Here is a 9,911-nt window from a genome sequence, read left to right on the forward strand (position 1 = left end):
AAATGTAAGCATACTTTTTAATACTTCTTTCAAACAAGATAAAATGAGAAAAAAATTAATATAAATGTTAGAAAAATGCCAGAAAATAAAACCTAGTAAAAACAAAGACAATATTTTATGTAGCGTAATAAACAAAAGTAATCATGAATATTAATATAACATCCTCCAAAAGTATTAAAAATAGTATGTTAAAGATAACACAAAATTAAGATAATTTTTAAAATATTTCGGAAACAGCTTAATAATTTGATAATTTTCATATAAAACAGCAAATTAAGAGGCAATATTGTAAACAATTTGTATGTTTTGTTACATAACTGTAAAACACCTGCATTACAAAGCACTATCATCGTTTTCTTAATTAAAGCAGAAAATATCTGTAAACAAAGACACATTTCCTTGAATATACAATGATACGATGGAAACAATGAGATTGTCTATTTGGGACTGAATAAATCATGCTAATCGGTGCCTCTTTTACCAATAACGAAGGAGTGTCTTTCAAAGTCCAACCAAACTTCCCTTCCAGTCCCCTCAGACGCTGACCACGCCCCTCATGCTTCTGCTTCTCCTTTCTGTGCAAACTAGTCTTCCTTGCCAGTCAACACACACAATAGCCTGGGCCCTAAACTACCATATGAAGCTGAATTTTGCATTTGGCAACGGAAAAGACCTTTTAACATGAGCACTTCTAGTCCGTTTGTCCAGAACCTATCCACAGTAACAGGTAGCATCCCATGGGACAGAGTTCCCTACACCTTTGCAGATAATGCTTTCTGTGTCCCCACAGTCACCCACCACCTTTAAAGACCACTGACTATGCCAGCCTCAGAACACAAAATCATCCTAATCAATGCTATTTTGGGTATACCTCCAACCTATCTACCTTAAAGGACAGTAAGCATCTGGGTGTTTCCATATCACACAGTGTCCAGCCTGATTATCATATGAGCGTTGACAAAGCCCTGCCCCTGCTTGTACTGGACACCCCCACAGCCGCTCACACCCACTTGGAGCTTGTTCCTGGTCTTGTTGAGAACCTGGTCTCCAGATTCCAGCTCTAGAGTCACTTTCCCAGTCTGCTATTCTAGGTTGACCCTATTGGATACACTACATGGATCAACGAACGTTGTGAACTCCGGCGTCGCACCTCCTTCTCTAAGTGAAATTATTTTCACTTTGAGAATAGTGTGCCATCCATTATTTCACGGTGTGATTGTAGGGCATGAGTTGAAAGTGCCGTCGTAGTGATGAGCGCATGTATTATTAATCTCTCTAAATACTTTCCAGTGTACAAATGTTGCCGTGAACGTTTAACCTGCTACTCTATTCTGGTAGTCTCTTTTTTGTTTTTCCTTCTAAGATCCAACAACAAAACACAAAAATAGGAACTTACTTTTAAACATACTAAAAAACAACTTTCTCATCCAAATAGAATAACTCTAGGCCAAAGAACACAAATATGTCAGATGCACTTTGTAATAACAACAAAAGTTTCATTCGAAAGCAACTTTTAAAATTGAGCTCAGAGGCACCTGGGTGGCTCCGTTGGTTAAGCAACCAGCTCTTGGTTTGGGCTCAGGCTGTGTGCTTGGGGTCGTGGGACTGACCCGGCATCATGCTCCCCACTCAGCGGGCAGTCTGCTTCTCTCCCTTTGCCCCTCCCCCTGCTCTCTCTAAAATAAACAAATACATACATAAATAAATAAAATCTTTTAAAAATTGAGTTCAAATGCTCTCTCACAAATTAGAAAATTATGAGATGTGCCATGAAAGGAGGGAGCATGCTGATGTAAAATACAAGCATCTTCATTGTCTGCAGAATCAAACATAGCCCCGGAGAAGATCAGGAGACTGCAAGTAGACAAAGGAGCAAAGAGGGCGAGTGGACGTGTGTGCCATATACTAATCTCCTTTTGGATCCAAATTTTTGAGAATTTATTTGTAGTCATAATTAAGATCAATTGGTTAAGCAAATAATGTATATCCTCACTTAATTCCCTTTTAACTCAATGAGATTGTCTTCACACCCTGGTAAGATGTCTCACAAATCTGTATCACAGGCAAAAATACTTGGGTGGGATGATTTTTTTTTTCAGTTTGAAGAATATAGAAAGCTCAGGAATGAACAATTTAAACCCAGTTTTTGCTGCCTTTGAGCAGAAGGGATATTGGGTATAAAAAAGAGAAGGGGGGGCACCTGGGTGGCTCAGTGGTTAAGCGTCTGCCTTCGGCTCAGGGCATGATCCCGGGGTCCTGGGATTGAGTCCCGCATCGGGCTCCCTGCTCAGCGAGAAGCCAGCTTCTCCCACCCCATTCCCCCTGCTTGTGTTCCCTCTCTCTCTGCCTCTCTCTGTAAAAAAAAAAAAAAAAAAAACTTAGAAAAAAAGAGAGAGAGAGAATGAAATAAATAGAATTTTATGAGATATTTCCTGTTTGGTTTTGAATAGTCCGAGACAACATGCAAAGACTAGTCTGAAATTCACAGGCTTCACAATTCTGAGTTGCTTTAATTTTATAGTTTGATCTACGTGCAATAAAACATACAACCTGACCATAAACGTAAATGTACCTATTTCAGGCCAAGAACGTTCGTTCTGGCCTCAGGAGTCACTGCAGTTACTCTGCAGTATCTTCAGCTGCCTGTGTCTTGAGAGGAAATAAAAAGGCGTCCCCAGGTTAAAGTCCTAGAAAGGACCAACTAGGAACCTCATGCAAGGTTCTGAGAAAAAGAGGCGTCCGGGTTGTTGTGGACGCCAGTCACTGACTGCCACCTAACCAGAGAGCAGTAGGCCCAGAGAGATACTTAACTTCTCTCCGCTGGCTGGAAAGGTATGCGAGATGTGGAAGCCAGTCATTGAGAGCTGGGAGCACAGGAGGAGCTTGACACTCAGTTATGCTTATGAAGTAACACAATGGCTAGAAAGCGACCTCTCTGGGCCTGAATCTCTCTGCAACATCTCCAAAAGTTGGTGCTCCTGGTCCATGCAGTTTGTTGTACAACATGGAAATGCTCGTTCCAAATAAGGGAAATTAAATGGTTTCTAGACTATATGTCAGGACTTGCTTGGGAACATGTCAGAAGAAAGTGAGCTAACCTCAGTGACTACACTTCTAAGAAAAAGTACTTGGAAGTTAGAAACCCCAGTGACTTACCTCTGCGATGAAGAAATGGCGTAAGCTGGGAAAGAGGAAAAAAAATCCTGTTGTTGTGGCCTAACCACATCCCCAGAAGGGTAAGAGAATTACCATCTTCCCTCCATGGAAAATGTGTAGCTCATTAAAATGTCCATAGGAGAGGATGCTGGGACATGGCCATGCACAAGAGCCCTGCGGTCATAATTTCCCCCTATCATGTAAGGATTCACTAAATAAGACATTGGGAGCTTCTGTTGATAGTTTCCAAAACACCACCAGTTAAATTAATCCTGATTATCCCATTGTAATGCAATAGGCGGTAGAAAAATGCTATCTTTCAGTAATCATACAGAATTCAGAGAAATTACAGTAATTCAGAAAAATAACCTCAAGAGTAAATTCCTTGAGTAATTGGCTCACAATATCATGGTGTCTCTGGACTGAGTTCCAATGGGACACCAAATGCCAGACATTATTGCACTCTGCTATTCTCACTATAGTAAACTGCTCTTTTACATTTTTGAGCAGAAAAATTAATCCTTCTATCCTTATTTATCTTTCCTACTCTCATAACACTTTAATTGTCCTGTGGAAGTAAAAATGAATTGTTGCTGTATTGTTTTTCAGAATAGGAGAGTTCCCATTTTTCCTGGGTTATCTAAGTCTCTGATCATGCTTATCAACAGCTCCCAAACTCTGCCTAAGAGTTCTATTTTCATTTCCCATATGTTTTACTAGACCACTAAGCCCCAGTTTACTTGGAGTCAGAGACGTTTGTGCATTCCTCAGCACAAAGGAAAACATTCTATTTCCAACCATATCTTGTTATATTCTATATATCCTCTGACTCTTCTAATAATTTTAAAGAAAATGGCCTCTCTGTCATCTAAAATGGATTGTACCATTTGAAGACTACTTGGCTTCTGTTACAAGCTGTCAGCCTCTTTAAAATTCACCCATGGAAACTTTCCTTTCTTATACACATATTAACTTATTTGTAATTAAGCAAATAACAATATAAACTCTTTCCTCCTTCTTCAAGTTGATGCACTACTGTTTAGATAAGGTTATTTTAGTACCAAAAATCCAAGTAAAATAAAAACACATAGCCATTAGGCTTATAACTTGATTGAGATAGATTTGATTTTATATATTTTTTTAATTTTTTTTAAGATTTTATTTATTTATTCGACAGAGATAGAGACAGCCAGCGAGAGAGGGAACACAAGCAGGGGGAGTGGGAGAGGAAGAAGCAGGCTCACAGCAGAGGAGCCTGATGTGGGGCTCGATCCCATAACGCCGGGATCACGCCCTGAGCCGAAGGCAGACGCTTAACCGCTGTGCCACCCAGGCGCCCCCAGATTTGATTTTATAGTCAACTTGCTGAAAGTGACTTTCTCCCCCAAAATTGACTAATTTTGTTAGATAGTAGATACTGTCACATAGTAAAAATCTACCAATTAATTGAATTGGACCACTAACATATAAACTCTATAAAGGCATGGGTACTATTTCCTTCACATCTGTGCCTTCAATGCCTCAATAATTATTGGACAAATAAATGCATTTCTTAAAGCAGATAAGACAAGCATGAGTTCCACGGTGCATTAAGAATTGTGTGTACCTAGTAATGTAAGATAGAGGCTATAATGGAAGAGGTGATTGATTAAATAAATAAATATCTCTCCATCTACTAAGGAAGCCATCTCAGCAGTAGGCACGTAGTAGGAAATTAAAATGGAAAGAAGTGGGTAAACTAGAGAGATAATTAAATGGTGAAATCCACAGAATTGTGTGTAGATTACATACAGTTTGTGAAAGAAAGGGCAGGATTAAGATGATGCATGTTCCACTTCGTGATATTGAGAATAGTGAGAAAGAGCCAAAGGCAGGGAGCTCTCAACTTAGTTATAATGTGCTCATTTTGAAGTTGTTTTAATACACCCAGGTAGAGAAGTAAAATACATATCTGAACATGAGAATATAGATAGAAAATGTCTTTGTTGAAATACAAATCTGGGAGTCACCCGTAAATACATTCTACTTTAAATTGTGATTAAGTCAAAACATAGTTGCCATTCTCAAAAACCTACTAAGGAGAGAAATACAAAAAAAAATCAGAAACTTGTCAAACAGGGAGGAAAGTGCAGCAACAGAGATCAGCTCAGTGTGTGAAGGAAACTTGACCACAACCTCAGGGTCCAGTAATCCATGATGTATTGAAAGAGTAATGCCACTGAAGTTTAGGATTTCCTCTTTCTGTTTTGAGCAAATGGTCAAAATACCTCGATCTCTGCAAAATAAAATTATAACAATACCCATCTAGTCTACATTTGTGGCTATTAAATAAAATAAGCTTTATTAATAAACCTTATTAAAAGTCAAATGTTTAGGAGATTGATCTCATTTTAATTTTGGTTGTTCAATATTATACATTCCAGTTCATAGATGGTATAAAGGTTATACAAATTGTTCAGGTCACACAGCTCTTTTGTAGTGAAATGGGCATTCAAACTTAGGTTTGTCCAACTCAAAAATTCAAGCACTACTGAATTTTTTCTACCAAAACCCACTATAGGTTTATGAACATAACCAAATAATTTTTGAATCATTGTCCATTAAACGAGTCAGTAGTAATAACTGCCTCCTAAAAAATTCTTGATAATCATGTTTAACTAAGTCAAAAAGTACTCCCAAGAATTTTTTTCAGTGATGCCTTCACTTCCTTGTTTCTCAGGGTGTAGATGAGGGGGTTGAGTATGGGGGTCACCACGGTGTAAAAGAGGGAAACAAACTTTCCCTGGTCCTTGGACCTACTCTTGGCTGGCTGCAGATACATGAAGATGATGGTTCCATAGAAGATTATGACAACCATCAGGTGGGAGGAGCAAGTCCCAAATGCTTTGTGCCGACCGATGGCTGACTTGATCTTCAGAACTGCTAGGGCAATGTGCCAATAGGAGATCAGAATGAGTGATAAAGGCACCACCAGGAATAAAACACTAGCCACGAAGAGCTCTGCCTGGTTGAAAGTGGTGTCCACACAAGCCAACTTGATGAGCATAGGGACCTCACAGAAAAAATGATCCACTTGGCGATGCCCACAGAAAGGCAGCTGCAGGGTGAGAGTGGACTGTATGAGGGTGGTGGCCACCCCACTGAGCCATGACACAGATGCCAGGATATGACAGAGTCCAGGGCGCATGGCAAAGGCATAATGTAGAGGACGGCAGACGGCAATGTAGCGATCATAGGACATCACAGCCAGGAGGACACACTCTGTGGATCCCAGGGCAAGAGAGACATAGAGCTGAACCACACAGCCACCATATGTGATGGACTTATCTGAACCACCCAAGTTGACTAGAAGCTGAGGAATAATGCTGCTGGTGAAACAGAGGTCCAGGAAGGAGAGATGGGAGAGAAAAAAGTACATGGGAGTGTGCAGTTTAGAGTCCAGGAGGGATACTAGGATGATAGTGGCATTGCCTAGGAGAGTCATCAGGTAAAAAAACAATATTATCCCAAAGAGAAACAGCTCTAACTGAGGCCGGTCAGAAAAGCCTACCAAAATGAACCCAGGGAGTGTGCTGTCATTAGTCCACCACATTACTCTTTGGTTATTAACTCCAGAGTGATAAAGTCATATTAAACAGAAACTGCAGGGATTTTATGTAAATTCCTTCACAATTAAGATCTAAGTGTTGAAAATAGGACTTTGGATGTAGGTAAAGATAAAGAGAATATTGTGTGCGATGTCATTGATTATCCCACGAAGTGGCATACCTAGTGTGTTGATCATAGGTTTTCCATCTACCTTGAGGACAAAACAAAAGTTAAAATGCATCAAAGATAAGGTTTTCCCCACTGTTTCATCAATATCTTTTTTTTCAATATAAAGTTAATGGAACTGTGTAGGAAATATGGGAATTACAAACACCACATGCATTCTCAGAATCTATCAAATGGATGGATAAATTAGGTAGGAACATGATGAAACATGTCAGAATGTACAAGATATCACTTGGGTAAACAGTGTGTTATGAGAATGCAGAGTAGGGAGAAGAATCTATAGAGGAAAGGTTGAGATTAAGTTCAAGGGTTAGGTTATGTCTTGCTCTTAAAAAATGAGAAGGAGAGCAATCAAAGACCATAGAATTGAACGATGGTAAGAAATGAGTATAGAAATGGAGAGTACTCTATAGAGTGTCATCAAAAAGAAAGGAACTCGATTTGATGTGTGATTATTGCATATACTGGCTATGCTACATACCAGAATATGATACTGACAAGGTAAATTTGAGTCACCTTTTCAATGACCATAAACATCACTAATTTGGATAGCAGAGGTTCTTGTTAGGAAGGTTGTTGTTTGATTTGAATTGTCCTTTTCAAGATAAATAAGGCTACACAATACAGATTTGTGGGGGGGTGTAGCTAGAGGGGAGGTGGGCAAGGGGATGGGTGAAAGAGGTGATGGGCATTAAGGAGTGCACTTTTCATGATAAGCACCGAGTGTTGTATGAAAGTGTTGAATTACTAAATCCTAAACCTGAAACTAATATCACACTGTATGTTAACTAGCCAGAATTTAAATAAAAACTTGGGAGAAAAAAGAAACAATTTAGAAGATTTTTAAAAAGAAGACACTCTAGTCCAAAACTATGTAGGCAGCCAATATAACAGTGAACTAATTTGGGAGAGAATGAAGGTGATGTAAATAGAATGCAAGAAATGCTGCAGAGAGTTAAGGGACAATCATTAAGATTTAACTACCAATGGGATATCGGATGAATGAATAGGAAGAAGTTAAATTATTGAAGTTTTACATATGAAAAAGGGGGATGGAGTAATTAAGAACAGCCTGCATCCATTCAGTCCCAAGTCACTTGGTGATGCCAGGAAGAATCAGACTGATAATTTCTACAGAATCCAAGAACAGGATTGATGACCATCATTTTGACGTTCTCCTTGGGATAAAGACTTGGACACAGAGTCTCACTTAAGCAACACATGGATAGCAGGTACTCATTAGACAGCCCCCACAATTTAGACTCTATATAAACATGTAAGTCATATATATCTTATACAACTATGATAATTGCATAAAACCATAATTAGGGAAGCTCAATTAATATAAGCACTACCCCAAGTCAAAACTCTGCATGTCTGAAGAACAATATGGTGAATTAATAACTGTGATCTCCAGTCTCTTAAAAAGGAGATACCATTGAAAAGAGTTCATTAAGTTCATTAAGTTCCTAAGTCTTCACTCTGAAGTTATGTTTCAACAATCCTATTGAGCTTTTAAATTTTTGCTGACTATATTTCTTTATACCACCAAGTTTGCCGTCTCAGTTCAAGTTCTAAAAATTTTTCTTTTATGGTATGAAAGGAGATGGCAGCTCAACAGCACCCGTGCTGTAGTTGAGAAAGAAGGTGCATGAATAAACAGTGTATTTAGTGTGTGAATCGGAATACTGAATGTAAGGCCAGAAGTCCTTCAGATGGGTTACAAGCCCCTCAATATTTGTCTAAACCTACCTTGCCAGTTTTTGATGTCTCCTTCCAAGCCATAGAAGGAAGTGCTTCCAGTTCTCCAAACTCAGAGTATGGTCTTCCATTGACAAGTTCTGTCACCTGCTGTGATTTTCATAGTATTCACTCATGGTATCTGCCCAGACATTTTTACACATCCTTTAAGACTTGGTAATGATGTAATGTATGGTGACAAACATATCATAATAAAAAAAATAATTAAAAAAAAGACGTCTCAAATAACACTTTCTGGGAATCTTTATAGAAAAGTCCCCTTTTCCAGTTCATTTCTACATCATTCTGTATGTACTTCTATATACATTGTTAGCATTAAAGGATATTGAATGCAATATCTCACTTATCTTGATGCCCTTAATATATAGCATAGTCTCCAAAAATGATTGTGAAATCAATGTGCGTGTGTAAATGAATGAAAATAAAAATGAAGATTTTATCACTAATATGTCATTACATATACCTTTTATCTTCCAACATTAATACTGATCTTTTATCTTTATCATGGATTTTATTATAAATATAATATAAAATTAATATAATATATAAAACATAATAATAGAATGTATAATGAAGTCCATGATAAAAATAAAAGATCTATAAAATAAATATAAGATATATAGTTACATGCACATTATATTATATTTAAATAAATATTAATGTATAGTCATGTATACATTGTATTAAATTAATGTAATGAGTATATATTTTTGTATAGTAAAATAAATGATAAAAATAACATAATAGATGAAGAGAAATAAAACTTTGGAAATAGGTAAAAAGAACGGGTTAAAATAGAGAATACAAGGGTAAAATGAAAATGACCTGAAAGTGAAGGGACAGCCTAGTCTGTGTCTGAGGGAGTAGTCATCAGCGTATCCCTCTGAAGTCTGAGGTACAGAGAGAACCTGCAGGGCAAACGTCCAGGTGTGACCACAAACCAGGCACTCAGAAAATAAACCCAGCACTGGGTGTTTTATGAAACTAATAAAGCATTGACTACACCAAAAACTAATGATGTACTCTGTGTTGGCTAATTGAATTTAAATTGAAGAGAAGAAGAAGGAGGGAGAGGAGGAGGAGGAGTGGTGGGAGGAGGAGAAGGAGCAGGAGGAGGAGGAAGAAAGAAGAAGAAGAAGAAGGAGGAGGAGGAGGAGGAGGAGGGGGAGGGGGAGGAGGAGGAGGAGGAGGAGGAGGAGGAGGAGGAGGAGGAGGAGGAG

The 9,911-nt window shown here is 38.3% G+C and overlaps 1 protein-coding gene across 1 annotated transcript; it reads right to left on the reverse strand.

The window, feature by feature from the left end:
• Window positions 1-5,818: 5,818 nt before the first annotated feature.
• On the reverse strand, window positions 5,819-6,748 carry LOC103682433 (olfactory receptor 2G2-like). Its single transcript, XM_008712041.1, has one exon. It carries the CDS (start codon window positions 6,746-6,748, stop codon window positions 5,819-5,821), a length of 930 nt encoding a protein of 309 aa, XP_008710263.1.
• Window positions 6,749-9,911: the final 3,163 nt, after the last annotated feature.

Source organism: Ursus maritimus, unplaced genomic scaffold (genome assembly GCF_017311325.1).
Source record: "Ursus maritimus isolate PB19 unplaced genomic scaffold, ASM1731132v1 scaffold_5, whole genome shotgun sequence".
Taxonomy (NCBI): domain Eukaryota; kingdom Metazoa; phylum Chordata; class Mammalia; order Carnivora; family Ursidae; genus Ursus; species Ursus maritimus.

Excerpts from the sequence above, each read along its gene's own strand:
- LOC103682433 (XM_008712041.1), bottom strand. The coding sequence starts at position 6,748 with ATGTGGTGGACTAATGACAGCACACTCCCTGGGTTCATTTTGGTAGGC.